We start from the raw sequence: 22,593 nt of genomic DNA, 5'->3' as shown, positions 1-22,593 counted from the left end.
GACGTGATTCTAAGATGACCCTATGGGATTTTCAATAGAACAAAAATATTTCTGTGACCCAGAGGATAAACAGAGTGACCATGGACCAACCACTAGGGAGCGGTCACGGACATCTTGGTGAGGGGGAAAAAAACATTGCATTTATGTAGTGGGTATTTTTAGAAGTATTTTTTTAGACCCTTCTCAATATGAAAAATAAAAGAAATAAAAATCACTGTTAAAATGTATATTCCTCTGTTTATTTGACCATGAAGCCGTGAATGTAAAGTCCTTTCACCCTGTGTGTTTTGCAGGGTTTCTCCCTGTATAAGTGTGACAGGGGTTCAGGTGGTCCTGACGTCTGGATTCTTTTTTTTCTCCTCCCCCCAACATGGCCGCCGGCGTTTAGTCGTCGCCGTGGGGATCGCCCTCGTCGTCGTCGTAGTCGTCAGGGGCGACGGAGAAGGTTTTCTTTCCTTTCCTCTGGACGTGCTCTTCATTACGCTTCTCTAGAGCTACAATCTGAGAGAGAGAGAGAGAGAGAGAGATAGAGAGAAAGAGATAGAGAGAGACGGAGAGAGAATAATGAGATGTTATAGAACTGTCATTGCGGCTGCTCTTGCAACTCCAACATTGTCCAACTAGCTTAACACCACCGCAGACACACCGATGCAAACATCTCGTGTGATTGGTCAGACTATTTCCGTGCTCACCATATATATTTCGTTTTGTTTCCACAATCTGTCAGAAACGTACCATCAACAGTTGTGTAGAAACTTTAAAGGGATTGTAGGCGATTCAGAGATAAACAAAGAAAAAAACTCCAGCAGTTCGTTTCCCCGACCACCAGGGGGTGACGTAGGGAGGACTTCCATAGAGTTAAGGGGACTTCTAAACGGGCCATGCCGAATATAGGTTACTTTATTCGGATACAATTCGCGGAACTGCCAGCCCCTGCCGGTTCTCTGAATTTGTATTTTTAAATAGGCTCTTTCATGACAAATTGACCACATATATGAAGTTAAACAACTAAATTCTATCCAAACGCTTTCTGAAAAGTAAATGATGTGCCTCAAAAACGAAGTTTGAGAGCGTTTTCAAACCGAAAGTAAAAAGTTCACACGGACACGGACGCGCACGGATGCGCACATGCGTGCGTTAATTTACGGCCCGCTACAAACATAAACAGTAGGGAAATACGATTTCAGAAAGAGGACTGTGTTTCAATGCAGGAAAACACCCCAGCATCATTATATAGTGGCTGATAGAGGGGAAAAAATGCAAAATATATATATAGAGATATTTTTCAAATTTAGGCTTAATGTTGCCAACAATCCCTTTAAGGTTGTGTGAGGTTAGGAGATACAAACATCTAGAATTCCCTTTAACGATCCCTATATTTTAAATAACTTAATAACTATATAATTATAACTTTGGGTACATGTGTACACTTTATGGTGGTCCTTGACATTATAAAGTGTGAGAACCACAGGTATTGTAATTGTATAGCAGACGCGGAGTCCACATACCAGCTCTGACAGTGTGATAAAGGCCACGTTTAGACGACACCCCTGTAGGTGTGCACAGCTGATCTGTGGGTTGCCATGTCCGATTATTATAAGCGCCTTTGGGCTTGTTATTCCTGTAAAGTTGCTTGTAAATATTGGTTGTTGCGTGTTGCACAGTGAGCGTGTAGATCTGCTATTTTCAAAAAGATCTTGAAAAGAAATAGTGAAATAATATTTGGAATATATATATATATATATATATATATATATGTTACAGGGTGAATGGAGAACCAGGGTGATTGAAGAAGGCTCGCTCGTTTTTACCCACCCAGCAATTCTGTAGAAGAAACACTAGAGGGAGCCACAAGCCAGGCTTGTGCACAAGCACATATGGCCGCGACCACCCACACACACACAGTCACACACACAGTCACACACACACACACACATGCGCGCGCACGCACACGCGCTCATGCTTTCAATGGACTGTTAAGATACTTTTATTGTGTTCTGCTGGCTTTTGTTTTAGTTTCTCCCTGACACACACACACACACACACACACACACACACACACACACACACACACACACACACACACACACACACACACACACACACACACACACACACACACACACACACACACACACACACACACACACACACACACACACACACACACAGTGATCCATGAAAAGAACTATTCTGTCCCTATCGGTTTACAAATCAAACGGCGCTGAGTCGACTAGTGGAGCGTCGGCCGGTCACCGCGGGCACTCGCGCCTGGAGGCGCGAGGGCGCGCTTCCTCGGCCTCAAGCTCCACTAAGTCGGCGCGCCGTGCGTGTGAACGCGTGTTCAGCGTTCCCCTCATAGATATTATGGTTCCTGGTTGCTATGTGGGGGGGAACAACAAAAGACAGGTCTCCGTCGGCGCATCAAAGCCCCGCCTCTCCGCGCTCTCCTTCTCCTCCTCCTCGGAGGAGGAGAAGGAGAGAAGGAGAGGACGGGACGGTTTAAAACGCGAGGAGGAGGAGGAGGAGGCTCCTCTTCCTCGCGAGCCTCGCGTAATAACCCCCCGCATCGCAGCGCCGTCCTCCTCCTCCTCCTCGCGAGCCTCGCTAATAAACCCTGTCTCGAAAAGCCCCGCCTCGCCCCGAAGGAGCCCCGTGCCTAAAAACGAGCGCTCTGTCTTCAATCACCCTGGATCTCCATTCACCCTGTGACATATATATATATATATATAAAACAAATAGCAGATCTGCTATTTGTTGGCTATTGTTCGGCTTCTTTCAGCCATTTCCAATGCTGTCCAAAAATAATGATGTCCTCACGGGAATAGTAATACACTGTGTGTGTGTGTGTGTGTGTGTGTGTGTGTGTGTGTGTGTGTGCGTGTGCGTGTTCTAATACACCAGATGTTGTTGTGGTTGATGAAGAGTCTAGGGAAGTGTCTGTATTTCAGATAGCATGCACCTTTGACCTTAAGCCTAGAGGAGGCCTTTAATGACCACGGTCATTAAATACCAACCACTCCTACATACCATCTCAGAGCTGGGCTAGAGACGAATCCACAGACGCGCTGCCTGTAGGCAATCATAGCTGCGGTGCGGAGCGGCAGCCGCTTGACACCGCGGCTATGACTGCCTACAGGCAGCGCGTCTGTGGATTCGTCTATAGGTGCAGACGATTTGTTTTTAAATTTGGCAGCCTGGGACATACCCACAGACTAGTTGTTAGACGGCTTCAACAACTTAGGATGCCCAAAAAGGAGGCAAAAAGGCTGGCAAAGTTTTGTGCCGTCTCTGCTATAATTGGCAGCCGCCATATATGGCGGAGACACTGTTACTTATAGAGTACTGAGTACTTATACCCATAGAGTACTGAGTGACATGTTTATTGTATCATGAAAACATATGCCATGATTTTGTCAATGTAACCTTACTGCAGCTATAATGTTTGTGTCCCTGTATGTATTCTCCTTTATGTGGACATAAATAAATGGTTAAAGTGTGTGTGTGTGTGTGTGTGTGTGTGTGTGTATACACAGACCTGGGACATGAACTCAGCATCATCGTCAGCAGTGATGGTGAGGTTCAATCCTGTTACCGAGTTGAATAGATCGTACACGCCCATCGCCTCTGACACACCTCGCTTCTGGAAGAACTGCACACACACACACACACACACACACACACACACACACACACACACACACACACACACACACACACACACACACACACACACACACACACACACACACACACACACACACACAACCGTATAATTAAACATGTGGTGTTTAGTAGGGGAGGAAATCGCTAGGTACCTGATGATTCAGATTCAGAGGGCTACGATTCGATTATATTGTGATTTGCGATGCATTGCGATTAATTTACTTCCATTATCTTTTATTGATAATAAAAACAAATGGAAGAGATGTGTCACAGTCAACTGGAAGGTTATATTTGCCAACATCAACAATTGCAGAAAAACAACAAGAAAATAAATTATTGTATTTTTTGTAAAATAATACTGACTTATAACAAAGGCTTCTCAATATTCTGAAAACCAAACAAAATCTGGCTGCTGCTCCGTGCAATTAGCAATATGATGAAAAAAATATATAGTTTTTCTATAATCGATTTTTGACATTTGTGAATCGACTCATAATCGTTTGTCATAATCGCGATTAATCTATGAATCGATTTTATTTTCCACTGTTTATGTGTTTTGGCAGGTTGTGGCTAAGTGGTCAGTGCTTTAGTTTAACTAGTTTAGCCCATTTAGACCCGAGGCAGATTCTAAAAAAACACAAAATCCTGACCTAAGGTTTCTGAAAAACTTCAAATTCTTATTCAAAAACAAGCACGTTGCTATATCGTCTCTGTTGGGTGGAAACCTCATGATCAAGATTCAAATTCAAAAATAGCAAAAGTGGCAGATCTACAAGCTCGAAACGCGTCGCTTCGCACCGTGTTTCGAGCTTGTGGATCTGCAAGTTGCTACTTTGAAGTAGGGGATTGATTTAATTAAGACCTGGAACGCATCTGTGTCACTTTAGATTTCTTTGGCTATTCAAAAATAGCAGATCTACAAGCTCATAGCGCGGCACCGAGTGCCGCGCTATGAGCTTGTAGATCTGCTATTTTTGAAAAATCTTGAAAAATCTTCAACATTTATTATTTTTATTATTTTTTCAAAAAACTGTTAGGATTTAGAAAACATTTTTAAGAATCGCCTCAGGTCTTAATGGGTTAAGTTAAGAGTATGGAGATAAGGTGTCTCTCCGACAGCAACGATATACTGTATAAAGCAACAACTACACACAGAGGTGTTCCCAGCTTGAAAGGTATAACAACGTATAGGTGTAACAGGTCTAAATGGGTTAGTGTATTCATTCAGAGTACGTATCATCTCTGCATAGTGTGATCCAGTCTACCGCTCTCATTTTTATTATTATTATAATTAACCCATTTAGACCGGGAAATAATCTGTTTCATTTTTTGATTTCTTTGGCTATTAAAAAAATCGGGAAAGTTTGTGCAAATCTTTGAATACTGTATATATTTTTTTTTTAAGGCAAACACTTGTAACTCAAATCTTTGCTTCTGGGGATTCTACAAAATAATGTCTTCTAATAAACTGTTTTTTGAAAAACGTATGTTGCTATATCAGTGGTGCTCAAACTCTTTCACGTCAAGGACCCCCAAAAATGATATGTATTTGGCCGCGGACCCCCCATCTCAAAATATAGTGTTCCAGGGATTTGAGCTAAAAATATTCCCTTTAAAAAATATATTCAAATATTTGCACAAATGTTCAAGATTTTTCAAAAATAGCAGATCTACAAGCTCATAGCGCTATGAGCTTGTAGATCAGCTATTTTTGAGTAGCCAAATCAATCTTAAAATGACACAGATGCGTTCCCGGTCTTAATGGGTTAATATTATGGTTATTGTGCCTTTTGTATTATGTAATAAAGATCATTGTCATTTGAATCTGTATGTTCAGTCAGCTATTGGTTACACACGTAAACAATGAGGGTATGGTTACCGTGGCGACGTTGTGGCAATCTCTGAAGAGGAACTCCAAACCATGAGGGTGTGTTGGCTCTACTGACTGACTCACATCTATGACGAACACCTGTTATAGAAAATACACAACATTATATACACGGTTACGTGACTGACTCACATCTGTAACAAACACAATGTAGGAAATACACAACATTATATACACACACACACACACACACACTACTGACTGACATCTATAACAAACATATGTAGGAAATACAAATTATATACACACTACCGACTCACATCTGTAACAAACACCAGTAGGAAATACACACCATTAAATACACACTACTGACTAACATCTATAACAAACACCTGTAGGAAATACACAACATTATATACACTGAAATGTTGTTTATTTTTTGTTTATTTTGTTCTGAAGTGTAATATTTGAAGCTTCGTTGATATTTCATTTTCTTTTGTTTGCTCTTACGTTTTCTCTAGGCTACTGTAATTTAAATGGAAATATAAATGGTAATAAAGTTGGGCAAAATAAGCTTCTGCTTCAGCCCATACCTTTTCGGGCCAAAAGTCATCTTGTTGACTTAACTGTACTGTATGTTTAACTCTCTGAGTGCAAAAAAACGAGTTATCACGAGTTTTTTCGGAATGCCCTCAGTGCCAAGAACGAGTTATCCAACGAGTTATCCAGAGTTTTTTCGGAATGCCCTCAGTGCCAAGAACGAGTTATCCAGAGTTTTTTCGGAATGCCCTCAGTGCCAAGAACGAGTTATCCAGAGTTTTTTCGGAATGCCCTCAGTGCCAAGAACGAGTTATCCAGAGTTTTTTCGGAATGCCCTCAGTGCCGAGTACAATTTTTTTTTAAATTAAATTAAAAATATATATATATTATTATTATTATTTTATGGAAAAGAATGTTCAGAACCCAAGATATCGTGATCCGAAGATTTGCTACATTTCTTGTTTAACTTATTACTGAAAAAGGCTGTATCTCGGCTCCTGAGCACTTTTTTTTTACCACACTTTTTTATTTCATTGGCACTGAGAGAGTTAACTGTTCTGTTAAAACAAATCATGACCGAAATAAATAAACTACGCGCACACACACACACACACATAGTGTACCTTGCCATCGTGCCAGAGCATGTTATATTCACTGAGGTCAGCATGGACCAGGTTACACTTCTGATAGAGAGTCTGCATCATCTAGAGAGAGAGAGAGAGAGAGTACAACTATTTGTATGACAATTAATTGTCAAGTCAAATGTCATGATGGCGACAGCCCTGTGTACAGTGTAGATCAGGGGTCTTCAATGTTTTTCAGTGCAAGGAAAACATAGCTGAGAGAGAGATGAACCACTACAGTACATGAACCACTACAGTACATATTGTATAGAATTGTGTTGCAGATTAAACTTTTTCATGCACTATTATCAATGTTGTATAAATTAATGTTTTGGGGGGTCCCCAGATGATGATAGCTTAATGTGCAACATTGTTTTCTCACTCTCAACAGTAAACTGGTCAAATATGACCTAAGAAAGGGGCGAGCATTGTGAAAATAGCCGATCTATAAGCTCACAACGCCTCGTAGTGCGAGCCGTTTGCGCTTCACCCCATTTAAACCTCTTTGCCAAAAACAGCTGATCTACAGGCTCACCGCAAGGTGTTGTGTGCTTGTAGATCGGCTGTTTTTGGCAAATGTTCCCCTCACTCCCCTCAGAATCCTATCAGACTAAGGTTTGGGGTGGAGGACCCCCTAGGGGTCCCAGACCCCCTGTTGAAGTCAAGACCCCTGGTGTAGATTATCGTACATGTAGGACCTGATGCCAGTGTACCTGACTCTGTCGACTAAAACTATGACGAAAAGTGTTCTGTACCACCGTGCCTTGTGCATTTCTGACTAATAAAGCATTCAATCAATACAAAATAAACACAGCTAAGTATAAATCAGGCATTACGACGTTATCACGGTCCGCCAAAATAACATTTTAGTCGACTGAATCAACTGTAAAATCTTGTGATATTTAGTCGAAAACATTTCAGATGACTAAAATATGACCGAAACTAAATAGAATTGTATTCTAAAACTACATTTGCTGTACACATTTACAGTGCCTGGTGGTAGGTGTACAGTGTAGGTTAACAGTGCCTGATGGTAGGTGTACAGTGTAGGTTAACAGTGCCTGATGGTAGGTGTACAGTGTAGGTTAACAACAGTGCTTGATGGTAGGTGTACAGTGTAGGTTAGCAGTGCTTGATGGTAGGTGTACAGCAGGTTGTCTTACATGTAGGACCTGGTGGTAGGCTGTCTTCATGTCCTCAGGTCCCAGCATGGCGTCTTTGAGTTTAGGGGCGGGGATGTGAGCCGTACCGATGAAGGACATCACCAGGATGTGCTTCTTTAACATCACCACCTCTGGACACAATATGCCCGCCTTCTTCATCCTACACACACACACACACACACACACACACACACACACAAGAAAGGACACATTTTTATTCATCTGCTGTGGGGTCTGGGGACCCCCAGGGCTAAATAAGTTACCGTATTTTCCGCACTATAAGGCGCATCTGAATATAAGGCGCACCTGCAATAAATCAATAATTTTCATATATAGGGCGCACCGCATTATAAGGCGCATAGAATAGAAGCTACTGTAGTGGCTGGGGTTGCGTTATGCATCCACTAGATGGAGCTGCGCTAAAGAAAACAGTCAGATAAGTCAGTCAGTCAAACTTTATTAACAGAATTAATACAAACCAGCGTTCTTACAACACACATGAACCTAGACATGTAAGGTAGACCTTGTACCAGTGATATGTGCTGTCATGAGACTGTTATTTTTTTCTAATGCAAACTTCTAATAAAGTCTTCAATCAATCAAACAAACAACGGCTGTTTTATTTTTTCCCCAAGTACGGCCGTTTTATTTTTTCCCCAAGGTGTCGTCAGTGACGTAGTATTTTCGCGACACAGTGTATCTTTTACCAACAGCCAGGTATAACAGGTCGTGCAACTTTTTATGACGTAGTTAGTGCATCCATGGAGGGGAACATTTTTTCTCCAAGTACGGCTGTTTTATTTTTTCCCCAAGGTATCGTCAGTGACGTAGTATTTTCGCGACACAGTTTATCTTTTACCAACAGCAAGGTATAACAGGTAGTGCAACTTTTTATCACGTAGTTAGTGCATCCATGGAGGGGAACTTTTCCCTGATTCAGTAAGGGAAACACATGGAAACACACAGGTAAAAGAAACAGTCTGATACCGCTAGCTACGGTAAATCAAACGTTAGTGCAATCACAATATAGTAACTCTGGAAATAGTGCAAAGCAATAAAAATATAACAATAACTCAACGTTGTTCAAACGTTAATGTCCATATTCACAATATCTCCCACTCCCAGCCTTGTTCAGTTGTTAACACGTAAAAGAAACACGTAAAAGAAACACGTAAAGCTCACTTTTTCAGTTCATTCCCCATCAACGAATCCCTCGAATTCTTCCTCTTCAGTATCCGAATTGAACAGCTGGACGAGTACACGTACAGCATCCAACGTGCCCGGCTCCATCTCGTCAGACTCGTCAACAAATCCCTCGAATTCTTCCTCTTCAGTATCGGAATTGAACAGCTGGGCGAGTACAGGATCCAACGGCTCCATCTCGTCAGAGTCGTCATCCGAGGCGGTGTCGCTGCTGTTGTCCGGCAGGACAGTGCCAATTCCTGCCTTCCTGAAAGCTCGGACCACCGTTGAGACTGATATATCTGCCCAGGCATCCACGATCCATTGGCAGATAGTGGCGTATGTCGCCCGGCGCTGTCTCCCCGTCTTGGTGAACGTATGTTCGCCTTCTGTCATCCACTGCTCCCACGCAGTTCGCAGTCTAGCTTTGAACGCCCTGTTGACACCAATATCTAGCGGCTGGAGTACTTTAGTCAATCCACCCGGAATGACAGCAAGCACCGAATTAGTGTTTTTCACTTGTTTTTTGACACCATCGGTGATATGGGCGCGCATGGAGTCGTAGATCAATAGGGACGGCGCTGTGTGAAAAAAGCCACCCGGTCTCTTTAAGTAAATTTCTCTCAGCCACTCACTCATCTTTTCTTCATCCATCCATCCCTTCGGGTTAACTTTGATGAGGACGCCGGCTGGAAACTTTTCCTTTGGCAAGGTCTTTCTCTTGAAAATAACCATGGGTGGAAGTTTCTGGCCATTAGCCTGGCAGGCGAGAACTACAGTGAAGGATGACTTCTCATTCCCTGTCGTGCGTACATTCACCGTTCTGGACCCCGTTCTCTCCACAGTGCGGTTCACAGGAATATCAAAGGTGAGTGGAACCTCGTCCATGTTGAAGATGTGCTCTGGCCGGATCCTTTTTTCAGTGATCTTGTCTTTGCAGTATGTGCGGAAAGAGGCCAGCTTTTCTTGGTAATCCTGTGGCAGTTGCTGCGAGACAGTAGTTCGTGCGCGGATGGAGAGATTACGTCTTTTCATAAAACGAAAGCACCAAGAAGGCCCGCCTCTAAATTCATTGATGTCCATGTCATGTGCTAGCGCTGTTGCCTTCATTCGCAGTGTGACTGTAGAGACGCTTCTACTTGCTGCTCTCTGTTCAACAACCCACTGTTCGAGTGTGTCCTCTAATTGTGGCCATCTCGCTTTGTTTCCGCGGAAACTCTTTTTAGTCTTCTTTACTTGGCGCAGGTCATCTTGTTGCTTCCTCCACTTTCGTACCATTGATTCGTTGACGTTGAATTCTCTCGCTGCTGCTCTATTGCCATGTTCTTCTGCGTGACTGATAGCCTTGAGTTTGAACTCTGCGTCGTAAGCGTGTCTCTTCTTGACAGGTGCCATTTTGGGGTGTTTATACTGTATGTGGTTATAATGGTTTATACACACACAAGTGGTGTGGGACTGGAATTTGCGGAATTCGCGGGGTTCCCTGCTGTTACGCCCCTTGACTACGGTAGCCACAATTAACCAATATTGATACATACGGTGGCCATAATGCAGTGATGTTGCTAGGTTTTCAATGTAATGGGTCCCCAATTACACGTCTCCCCCCCCCTTCTATCGTTTTCTTTGATCTCCAATCTCCATATCTTCTATGTGTGTGTGACTGTGTACATTATATCCTAATGCAGTGGATCTCAATCCTTTCAGGCAGCGACCCCCCAAAATAATCATATTTGAACTGGGGACCCCCCACCCTGAGAAGCGCTTGGAATTAGGAGTTGAAGCATTTAATTTAGTTTAACTCAGTTCCACAGATACATAGTCAAAATAGCAGATCTACAAGGTCGTGTTTTTTTTTTAATCTACAAGCTCACAACGCCTTGCTTGTAGATCGCCTCTTTCTTATATTATTTCACAATTTTGACCGTATTTATAGTATAGTTTGTTGATTAGTTTGGATGCAGTAATAGTCTTTTTTCTTTTCTTTCTTGAGGTATTAAAAATATCTTAAAATTCCTTAAATTGTGACTTCACTGTCATCTGGGGACCCCCCCCCCCCAATCATGTGGGGACCCCCCTGGGGGTCCTGACCCACAGGTTGAGAACCACTGTCCTAATGTACATTCTATTTTGCTACTTGTTGTAGTCACAAACTCAGAATACAGGGTACAAACTACGGTACAATATAAAGTTCATAATAATAATATGAAAAAGATAATGTACACTTCATAGGAGCAGAGATAGATAGGAACTAAAGAACAACAACGCTTGTGTCGCACCGAAAATAACGATCTGAAAACAATGTGTCGCGCGTCGGTGTTTCGGCTCGCGGGTCGGTTTGGTGCGCGGCCCGCGGCTCACTTTGCTGCGCGGCTCGCGGTTTGGTGTGCGGCTCGCGGGTCGCGGCTCACTTTGCGGCGCGGATCGCGGTTCGGTCTGGTGCACGGCTCGGTTTGGTGCGCGGCTTGCGGCTGGCTTTGGGCGCGGCTCGGTTTGGTGCGCCGCTCGCGGCTCACTTTGCCGCGCGGTTCGCGGCTCACTTTGCTGCGTGGGCCATAATTAACCAATATTGATACATATATTAGGCGCACCTGGTTATAAGGCGCATCCGCACTATAAGGCGCATTAACGGTGCGCCTTATAGTGCGGAAAATACGGTAATATAGTATCAAAATCGGTTTAACCACTTAACACCTAAAAAAATTGGCTATTTGAAAATAGGTGATCTACAAGCTCACAACGACAAAATGGGGAAAAAAGTGAAACAGATGGAATATTTTTTGAAACATCTGAACACCACACATCTTGTATGGGAGGGGAATAGGGGGGGGTCCCTGGCGCAAAATGTTTTCAGATGGGGGGGGGGGGGGGGGGTCCGCAGACAAATACTTTAGCTTTTATTTAGTTTTCGTCAGTGAAAAAAAGCTGGTCAACATCATAGTGGATGAAATGAACACTGGTGTACAGTATGTCTATATAATTGGTACCGACCTGGTGAGGTTGTGCATCTCTTTCTCGGCCCACAGCCTGATGACCTTCCTGGGGTTCAGTTTGCTGAAGCGCTCTCTGAAGCGGTAGTCGTCTTTGATGTACTTGTCTCTGTTCTTGAACTCGTTGAGGGTGGTTTTAAACACCTTCAGCACCACCTCCTCTGGAACACTCTGCTCCTCCAGGCTGAGAGAGAGAGCGCACACACACACGCACACACACACAGATTACTATGCTTGTGAGGACATCAAAAGTTTAGGCCAGAGATTTTACGAATATCGTTTTTAAGTGTTTGTTTTTTGTGCCATTTTTTATCCTAATCCTAAAGCCGAAAAATAGCTGTTGTACAAGCTTAGAGATCTGCCATTTTCTGTGCACAACACTGGCCTGCAACTAAGTATAAATCAGGCATGGGGCGGCAGTGGCTCAGGGGTAGAGTTGCCGGTAGAGCGGCCGGATGGGAACCGCGAGTTTCCCAGTTCGATCCCGGGCTCCCCCAGAGTTAGTGTCGAAGTAGGCTGGAGGAACGCAGGCTTTCCAAGGCATAGAGGGGCGTGACTCAAACCTTGCGCTGGAATCAAACGCCGGCTCCCTACTGTTTCACCAATCTATGTTCCCGCCTTTGGATAAAATGGCTATATAAATGTATCATTTATTTACCATTTTAGGCATAACTCTAAACCCCTCTATAACTCTATAGAATAGGGCCAAAGTGGTTAAAACTGGTACACTATTATAAACATTTAATAGAATAAATTGTTCTCATTCATGTGAATCCATCTCATATCATATAACATTCGATCAAACACTATTCTATACAAGTACAACTGTAAACTGATAATATCAGTTTATAGTTGTATTTAGTATTAGACATGATACTATGTCTAATACGATATGAATTGGAATTTACAATAATATTATTATTGTAAATCCAATTCATATCATGTAACTGTCTTGGTTTGTGGACTTTGCTGCTCTCTGGTGGCCGTTTCTGGTCACTGTCAGCCTTGCCCTGGCATGTTTGTGACTCCTCAATTTGGATTGATTTCCTTTATCTGTTTCACATGGACCCAATTATTTGTTTACAGACATTGAGAACCAGCAGGCGCGGGTCAATTCCCAACAGATCCCCAAACCTGTTGTTTTGGGGAGCGATGGTTTCGGTTCATTCAATGTCCTCCAGTGTGTAGTCTGATGAGGCGCTCACCAGCGAGACATACTTATGTACTTTGAGCACAGAGAATAGCAGACGTACAAGCTCACGACGTGCCACGAATGCGACCTCCGTGAGCTTGTACATCTGCTATTCTCGTCCGTTTTTTGACGCACAACACTATCGCGCAACAGAGCATAAATTAGCCTTGAGTGCCGGCAGCTGGGCGAGCAGGCAGGTTCATTTTGTTGACTAAAACTAATGACAAAAATGTTGGTCGACTACCTTTTTTCACTGACAGAACTAAACTTAGCTATGATGACTAAAACTATGACTAAATATACTGACTAATTCGTCAACAAATAAAAACTAGACTAAAATGCTAGGGAGGGACTAGTGGATAAGAGATCCAGTAGAACTAAGAAAAGTCATTTTATGCTTGGCTGTGCACGGGCGGGTGTTGCACTCCGAAAAAAGCCGATCTACAAATCAGGCATTACGACTAGGGGTGTGCCGATATATCGTCCCGCGATATATCGCGATACGTTTTCGTGACGATATGTATCGTTTTGAGAAAAAAAAATATCGTTTTCATTTTTTTTTTTTAACAATAATAATAATCAGGCATGCAAACAGCCCCGAGGTGAAAAGGGTGACAACATGTTGTTGTTTTTTCGGGTCAGGTCAGGTGTCACACTATTGCCCTATTTGGATTCAAAACGGCTATTGTAGCTGAAAAGCTACAAGTTCGCATATCTGAATAATGCAAAAACAGAATTATTTGTTTGCATTAGCTTTTGTTCTCCCCCATATATTTTTCATAATAAAAAAAGTGCGTATCGTATCGTATCGAAATCGTATCGAAGTTGTGAGCCAAATATCGTATCGTATCGTTTGGTGAAATTAGTGTATCGGCACACCCCTAATTACGACGCAATCAAAGCCTGCCAAAATACATTTTAGTCGGCTAAATCAACTGTAGATTGGGAAAATATTTCAAGAGGGAGAGAGATCACAGTAAACATCCTAAGTCTTCTTCCTCCACACTGGGAGGAAACCTGCATCTGAAAGTTTGATGGGATGCAAGTTTACACGGTGCTGTGACCACTTTTACACTGTGTCTTATGAGCGGTCGAGGTTCTTTTGAAGTCAGCCTGCGTGCGCATACCAGCTGCTATCAGTGTGACGTTGTCCGATAAGGCATCTGTGGGTTTAGGACACCAGTGAGTCTGTGGATGCATCATGATTAATCGGTCACCATATCGGTATCACATTTATGGACTCCAGGTTCAAAGATAAAGTTTTAAATGTAGTTTTGCTCTTGGCTCAGGAATGAATTCAAGGCTTCATGGGGTGTGTAACACCTGTGTGTGTGTGTGTGTGTGTGTGTGTGTGTGTGTGTGTGTGTGTGTGTGTGTGTGTGTGTGTGTGTGTGTGTGTGTGTGTGTGTGTGTGAGAGTGTGTGAGTGTGAGTGTGTGTGTGTGTGTGTGTGTGTGTGTGTGTGTGTGTGTGTCTCTCACCTCCCTCCATTAGCGTGGAAAACAACAGATTCCTTTCCAGTGCTGATGCATCCGTTGATGTGTTCCAGAACCCCACTGTTCACCATCTTAAACATCAACAGACGAGTACGAGAGTCTACCGCTTGTTCCTGGATGACAGAGAGAGAGAGACAGAGAGAGAGAGAGAGAGAGAGACAGAGAGAGAGAGAGACACACAGAGACGGAGAGAGAGAGACACACAGAGAGAGAGACAGAGAGACAGGGGGAGAAATAAATGGTTTAGCTTTGTTGACTGAGGTTTGTCTGATGTTTGAATGTGTGCGCTTTCATGCATGATGAATGTATGTGTGAATTCTGCTTGTGCTTGCGTGAATGTGTAAATGTACATGCGTGTGCTTGCATGTATGTGTGAATTAATGTGCGTGTGCTTGAATGTATGTGTGAATGATTGTGCGTGTGCTTGAATGTATGTGTGAATGAATGTGCGTGTGCTTGAATGTATGTGTGAATGATTGTGCGTGTGCTTGAATGTATGTGTGAATGAATGTGCGTGTGCTTGAATGTATGCGAATAAATGTGCTTGAATGTATGTGTGAATGTATGTGCTTGCATGAATGTGTGCGTAAATGTACTATAGCTGCAGCTTTTCTCCAAAGCGCTTTACATTATATTCTCACACACACACACACGTTACCAGAATGGTTTAACTATACTCGTAAGGTCACTAACTAGCATCCTCCAACACACCTGATGTTGTGTTTGTTGACCAGAGTCACAAGGAGGTCCTGATTCTAGACGTAGGCTGTGTTTTTCATTCATACCTGGACCAGGCTTTCCAAGAACAAATATTCAAAGCTACATAATTATAATTATGACAAACTTTGGATACAGATGTAGATTCTGTATACTCATATTTGGAAGCCTGGGCCATGTATATAAACTTACCACGGGTGATCTGAACATCGCTGGCATGACAAAGAACAAAGCCAAACAACTAAATGTTCTCTGTGTGTCTGTGTGTGTGTGTGTGTGTGTGTGTGTGTGTGTGTGTGTGTGTGTGTGTGTGTGTGTGTGTGTGTGTGTGTGTGCTCACAGCAGTAGAGTGCTCTTTCTTCTCGTGCAGTCGTGCGCTGCGTCTCTGCTCGCTGTAACAGTGCTGTTTCAGAGAGTTGTACACCTGATTGGACAGCTTCAGATCCATGATCAACCCGTCGCCTACATGCACACATGGAGCGAACTGCAGAGAGAGAGAGAGAGAGAGAGACAGACAGACAGACAGGCAGTCAGTGAGACAGTCAGTGTTTTGGGAAAAAATTGACAAAACATGGTCTGCGTTGTTTTCGTACGTTATAATAACAACTCACTTTTCTCATATTTTAATATAAAATCTTCCTCCTCATCAGAACCTTGTGGCTTATTTATTTGTATTGTACTGTATTCTATAGGTCCTTACACACCGGGGGCGATTTTTTCATGCGAATAATACGTTTTTTTTTTAAAAACCTTATAAAGTCAATGCAAGCTTCCACGGAGCGAAAAAGCGTCTTTTATTTATTCGGAACGAGTCAGAATTGTGCGTATATTCGCATAATCGCCGGTGTGTAATGACCTTAAGTCTGGCAATGCTGTGTGCTTGTTCTGTTCTCCAGTTCACACTTGGAGACTTTGTCTCAATGTGATTGTACAGGTTAAATAAAAGGTTATGTAGACAGACAGACAGACAGACAGACAGACAGACAGACAGACAGACGGGTATCTTACATTGTCCATGCGTGCTGCGTTCTTGCGTCCACACACCACCGCATCATGTTTGGTCGTGATGTTCTTTCCTTTTCCTATGAAACCCTTCTTGGACGTCACTTGAGGCTTGTCTGCAAACACAAGCAATCATGTTTTACATTATTATTTTTACCCTTTTTTAAGTTAATGCAGAGATTAAAGCAAAGAAAAACAAATCTATCTAAAGATAGACTCATGTGTTTAACAGAGGACTTAAATGATGGTTAAACTCAAATCAACAGTGCTCACATGAATATTCTGACTATTCTATTGGAATGATTATGTTGCTTTTGTTTCACAGTTAATGTGTTGTGTCTGATTTCCATTATAATGATGCTTAATTCCTTGTACTTTAGATTAGTGTTTCTATTCAGAAAAGCCTGTGCTGGGGACGGGTGTTGAAAATTAGCACTCACTACAACACTTCAACAATGCATGTGGTCTGCATGTGATTGTGATGATGTCCACGTCGAACAACCTCACGACGTCAAAGTCTTTGTTATGCCGTTCCAATCTGTGATTTGTGAAACGGTGTGAAAGGAGTCCTCCACACTAGTGTTGACTTCGTCCACTAGAACCATGATGAAAAATGTTCGTCGACTACCTTTTTACACTGATAAAACTAAATGAAAACGAAATAAAAGCTGCGACGAGTAGTGATCTTGTAGATCAGCAATTTTCAGTGTAAAGTATGCCATTACGACACTATCAAGGCCAGACAAAATACATTTCTGTCGACAAAATAAACTGTAGATTTAGTCGACTATAAATCGTATGATATTTAGTCGACTAAAATATGACAAACTAAATGACATTTGAACATGGTTTATGGCCAGTTTTGACAGACACGTTGAGCAAGGCAGTGGGAGGAGTCAGGGGAGGGAACAGGTACCTGGTTTGTAGGGGTCGTACCGGGTGTCCTGCCAGTCCACCTCGTCCTCTGAGCTCTCACTGTCCTCATAGGGATGGACCTTCCGGTAGTTCTCAAAGGAGATGGACACTGTGTGTACACACACACACACACACACACACACACACACACACACACACACACACACACACACACACACACACACACACACACACACACACACACACACACACACACACACACACACACACACACACACACACACACACACACACACACACACACACACACACACACACACACACACACACACACACACACACACGTTACCGTAACCCATTAAGAGCGGGAAAGCCTCGTTTTTGGGAAAGTGTCAATTTTAGATTTCTTTGGCTATTCAAAAAACAGCAAATCTACAACCTCACGGAGTGCCACGCTATGAGCTTGTAGATCTGCTATTTTTTGGGACAAAATCGTGAAAATGTGTGCGAATCTTTCAATATATATATATTTTTTAAAGCGAACATTTTAAACTCAAATCTTTGCTTCTGGGGATTCTACAGACACATGTCTTCTACATCCTAACAGTTTTGTTTTTTTCCTTGTTTTTTTCATGTCAAGGACCACCCAAAATGTTTGGGTCGCGGACCCCTATCTCAAAATATTTTGTTCCAGGGATCTTGCCAGAAGCAAAGATTTGAGTTAAAAGTGTATATATTATATATACATTTTTTTTTTTTTTCAATGATTTGCACACATTTTCACGATTTTCTTTTCAAAAATAGCAGATATACAACGCACTTGGTGCCACGCTATGAGCTTGTATTATCTGCTATTTTTGAATAGCCAAAGAAATCAAAAAATTACACCGATTCTTTGCCGGTCTAAAATCAATGGGTTAAATAATAGATTTGATTGATTAGAAAAAAATTATAACAATCAACATCGGGGCGTAAGTTATCGGGTAGCCAGACAAACTGGATGAAATGACGGGGCGCTCCTCTCCAAAAGTTTAACTATCGTCCGCTTACCCTTGCTGTCTCCGTTGAACTTCTTCTCCTCCAGACGCAGCTGGGTGTCAAACTCGTGGTCGAACTGCATCTGCAGCATCTTGGCCAGCATGAGGTCACTGTCTGTCTCTGGTTCTTCTGGATCGCATGACAGCACATCCACACTGGACCTGAGGAGAGGAGAGGGTCATGATGTCATGCAGTACGTAGCTGGTCATCAATCGTAACATCGTCTCAGCTCAGTTGTAGATCGACTATTTTCCATGCACATCACCGGCGCGCAACTAAGGTTGTAAGTAACACAGTGCGGGTATATCTTTCCAGATTAATCTCACCTACTGTTTTTACAGGGTGATAAAAAAATACTGTTCCAGAATCGGTTCCAAAAGTGGATCAGGAACCGATTCCGGTTCCTCAATGTTGGATCCGGTTCTCCTCCGGTTTACGGATCCTGACCCTAAGTCTAATGGTAATACAAGCACGTGCACGCACACACACACACACACGCACACACACACGCGCACACACACACACACACACACACACAGGTCTTACTCAGACAGTGTCTCCAGGTTGTAGTTCTCATCGTCCAGTTGTTTGGCGAGCTCTTCACTCATCACATCAGTCAGAGAGCAGCTGGGGGTCTGCATGGGACGCCCCCATGGGGTCTGCACGGGAGGCCCCCATGGGCTCTAACACACACACACAGACACACACACACACACACACAATTTAAGAATTCAGCAGAAGCTCTTATCTAGAGCGACTTAGCAAGGTAAACACATACATAGAATGCAGAGAGACAGTCTCAGTCAAATAGGATCACACAGGTAAACAATGATCCTAGCATCTGTCTAAACAATATAACACAATATAATATCAAAATAATAATCTGTATATTTAAACTACAGAAACTACAGGATGACAGGTAAACAAATGAACCGGCATCTGTCTAAATAATATGTTATCTAAATTACATTTTAACCTTTGCATAATACTGCTAGGTCAAGTGCTAGGGGCTACACCACACACAGCTCTATATTGTGATCATTGCTATAGAGTGTTGGTTCAGTAACAGTGCACGCACGCACACGCACACACACACACACACACACACACACAGCTCTATAATATATAAGTGTTTGTTCAGTAACAGTGTTAAATAGCTCTTTATTGTTATAGTAATCATTGCTATAGTGTTTGTTCAGTAACAGTGTTAAATAGTTCTATATTGTGATAGCAATCATTACTACAGAGTTCTCAGTGGAGTGCTAGACCCAAAGTCCAGTATATACATCAAAATAATGAATTTAAAAAATCCCAAAAACGGTAGCACATCCAAAGTTTCAATTAAATGGAGGACAAAGTACTCACATTTCCACTTTCTTTATTGGACACACCAATAAATGAACGCTTACGTGCTACCTTTTTGGGGATTTTTTTTAATTCCTTATTTTGATGAATTACTATAGAGTGTTTGTTCAGTAACAGTGTTAAATAGCTGAGGCTCTATATTGTAATAGCTCTTTAGTAAACAGAAAATACTTTTTTCAGATCTGGATAAAAATTGGTATCCTGATCAATGTATTCAATGGAATCATAGTGGAATGAATAATAACATGAATCATAACAGATGCAAATATGTGCTCACATTGCACTGCTGGAACATACAGTCACAACCAGATCCATGTATTCATTCACAGTGAAAATCCTCAGTATTAAATGTATCCATTTTCTAACTTTGAGAGTGTCCAAATGGACCCTTCCAGCATTGGGTCCCTGGCATATCTTTTCAAATGGGGGTCCGCATGCTAATACGTGTCAATTTGGGCGGTCCTTGACATGAAAAAGTCTACTGCCTTACAGGCAAATGGTGGAAAAAGTACTCAATTCTTTACTTAAGTAAAAGTACCAATACTGCAATATAAAAATACTCTGTTACAAGTAAAAGTCCAGAATTCAAAATTTATTTGAGTAAAAGTACAAAAGTATTGGCATCAAAATGTACTTAAAGTACCAAAAGTAAAAGTACAAAATATTTGAAAATAGCAGATCTACAAGGTCACAACGCGTCGCATTGTGAGCTTGTAGATCGGCTATTTTCAAATAGCCTATGTATAAAATAGGGTTAAAGTGGTTAATGTATGTTTCATTATATCATAATTTATATCTGAAAAGTAACTAAAGTTTTCAGATAAATGTAGTGGAGCAAAAGTACAATATTTACCTCTGAGATGTGCCTCTGAGTGGAGTAGAAGTAAAAGTATAGGAAATTGGAAATACTCAAGTAAAGTACAAATAGCTCAAAATTGTACTTAAGTACAGTACTTAAGTAAATGTACTTAGTTACTTTCCACCACTGGAGTTAAATGACAGCTGAGGATTGGACAGTGTGCTGCTGTCCGTCCAGACATGTCCAGACATAGCCCTGCCTGGTCCATAAACTGTCTGTCAAATATTCTATGACAGTCAATGAATGATCTTCAAAAAAGTGGCTGCACCTTCTCCCTTTACGGTCCATACATCTACATAAATGTTCAGAATGTCAAATATAAAGTGCTTACCTCATGGCCATGGATGTTACAATTATGTACGGGTCCTCGGAAATACCCGTATCTTCCGTATTGTTCAATAAAAAGCCTTTTAATCCAATCGGTGGCCATTTTCTCCGTATTTTCACCATACGATTTCAACTGCGCGACCCTATCGGTCGGTAGGTGTACTGCACTCTGATACATGATAACGCCATGAGGAAAATGGCCACCAATCGGATTAAAATGCTTTTTATTAAACAATACTTAAGATACAAGTACTTCTAAAAGGTCCCGTACATAATAGTAACTTCCGTGGCCATGAGGTCAGCACTTTATATTTGAAATCTGAACGTTTATGTAGATGTACGGACCAAAAAGGGAGAAAGTGCAAACACTATGTTGAAGTTCATCCATGACTGGTCATGACAGATGACCGTCCTGTGATCCATGGCTAGTCCAGACATGGTCGTGCCGCCTCTCCTCTATATATTGATCATCTACTGTAATCACATTACATGTAATCCTACTCTAAACGTTAGTGTGTATTTAACGTGACATTATACTCACCCTGGGAGCGGCGCTACTGACTTCCACTGGATCCATGATTGTTTGTTTGTGTTTGTGTGTGTGTGACCAAAAAAACAACACGACACTTATTTAAAACAAAAACAAAAAATAATAATCAACTGTTGCTATGCGACGTCTGTACAACAACAACAACAACAGGTTGTGAATGATACCAGGTGTTAAATGGTGTTTAAATAGAGGTAGAGACACAACAACACTAGCTAAATGATGCTAGCTGCTAGCTGCTAACAGCTGTCCCTTCCTCTACGCAACAGCAACAACACCGTTCACTGTCCTTCACAATAAAGGTAGGAATGGTTCAGCGTGGAAGTAAGTTGTGAAGCTGTTAATCCCAATGAATATAACCCATTCTTTATTATGATTATTATTATTATTATTATTATTATTATTATTATTATTATTATTACTATTAATAATAATAATAATATTTGTATTATTATTCATATTATTTGTAGTAGTCGTATTGGTAGTAATATAATTGTTTTTAATTTTTTAATTATTTATTATTTTATTATTATAAGAACTAGGATTTTACTATTTATTATTATTATGTATTATGTATTATGAGTATGTTCATTCCAATGAATCTGAAACATTCTTTATTATTATTATTATTAATAGTAGTAGTAGTAGTAGTAGTAGTAGTAGTAGTAGTAGTAGTAGTATAGTTGTTATTATTAATTATTATTATTAGTAGTAGTAGTAGTAGTAGTAGTAGTAGTAGTAGTAGTAGTAGTAGTAATATTATTAATACACACTCTCGCGAAATCTAGGCGACAGTGTATCTATGAAGTGTTATGTGTATCTTCCAGTAGTGGAAAAAGCCCTCAATATTTTTTACTTAAATCAACCCTGCAATGTAGAAATACTCTGCAAGTAAAAGTCCGTAATTAAGAATGTACTGAAAGTACTAAAAGTACGAAAGTATTCTGTACTTTAACAATGTTTTTTATACTATTCTGTACTTTTACTAAAATATACTTAAAGTACCAAAAGTAAAAGTACTTATTTATAACTGTGTTATATATCCTGATCCTGGCCTCGTTCCCAGCCTTACTCATCTGCGCTGATCCAGCCCTCGCCGTGATTGGCTGAGAGTTGGCTGATTGACAGGCAGAGCCCGCCAATCAGAAACTCCCAAAATATAACGGGTCCGTCTCCCGTTCACTTT

At 41.6% G+C, this 22,593-nt stretch overlaps 1 protein-coding gene across 1 annotated transcript; it reads right to left on the bottom strand.

The window, feature by feature from the left end:
- Positions 1-217: 217 nt before the first annotated feature.
- Positions 218-21,660, bottom strand: riok3 (RIO kinase 3 (yeast)). Its single transcript, XM_080417294.1, has 13 exons — positions 21,402-21,660; positions 18,856-18,992; positions 18,322-18,470; positions 17,312-17,419; positions 16,402-16,511; positions 15,734-15,877; positions 14,662-14,789; positions 11,991-12,173; positions 7,821-7,980; positions 6,658-6,738; positions 5,546-5,635; positions 3,539-3,652; positions 218-501 (listed from the first exon to the last, which is right to left on the bottom strand). The coding sequence occupies exons 1-13, from the start codon at positions 21,435-21,437 to the stop codon at positions 385-387; spliced, it is 1,557 nt and encodes a 518-aa protein (XP_080273420.1). The 5' UTR covers positions 21,438-21,660; the 3' UTR covers positions 218-384.
- Between the last annotated feature and the right edge of the window lie 933 nt (positions 21,661-22,593).

The sequence above is a fragment of the Gymnoscopelus braueri genome (genome assembly GCF_963280865.1).
Source record: "Gymnoscopelus braueri genome assembly, chromosome: 21".
Classification (NCBI taxonomy): Eukaryota; Metazoa; Chordata; class Actinopteri; order Myctophiformes; family Myctophidae; genus Gymnoscopelus; species Gymnoscopelus braueri.
Note: the sequence above shows the minus strand (reverse complement) of the source record. Positions and strands in the feature narration are given on the sequence as shown.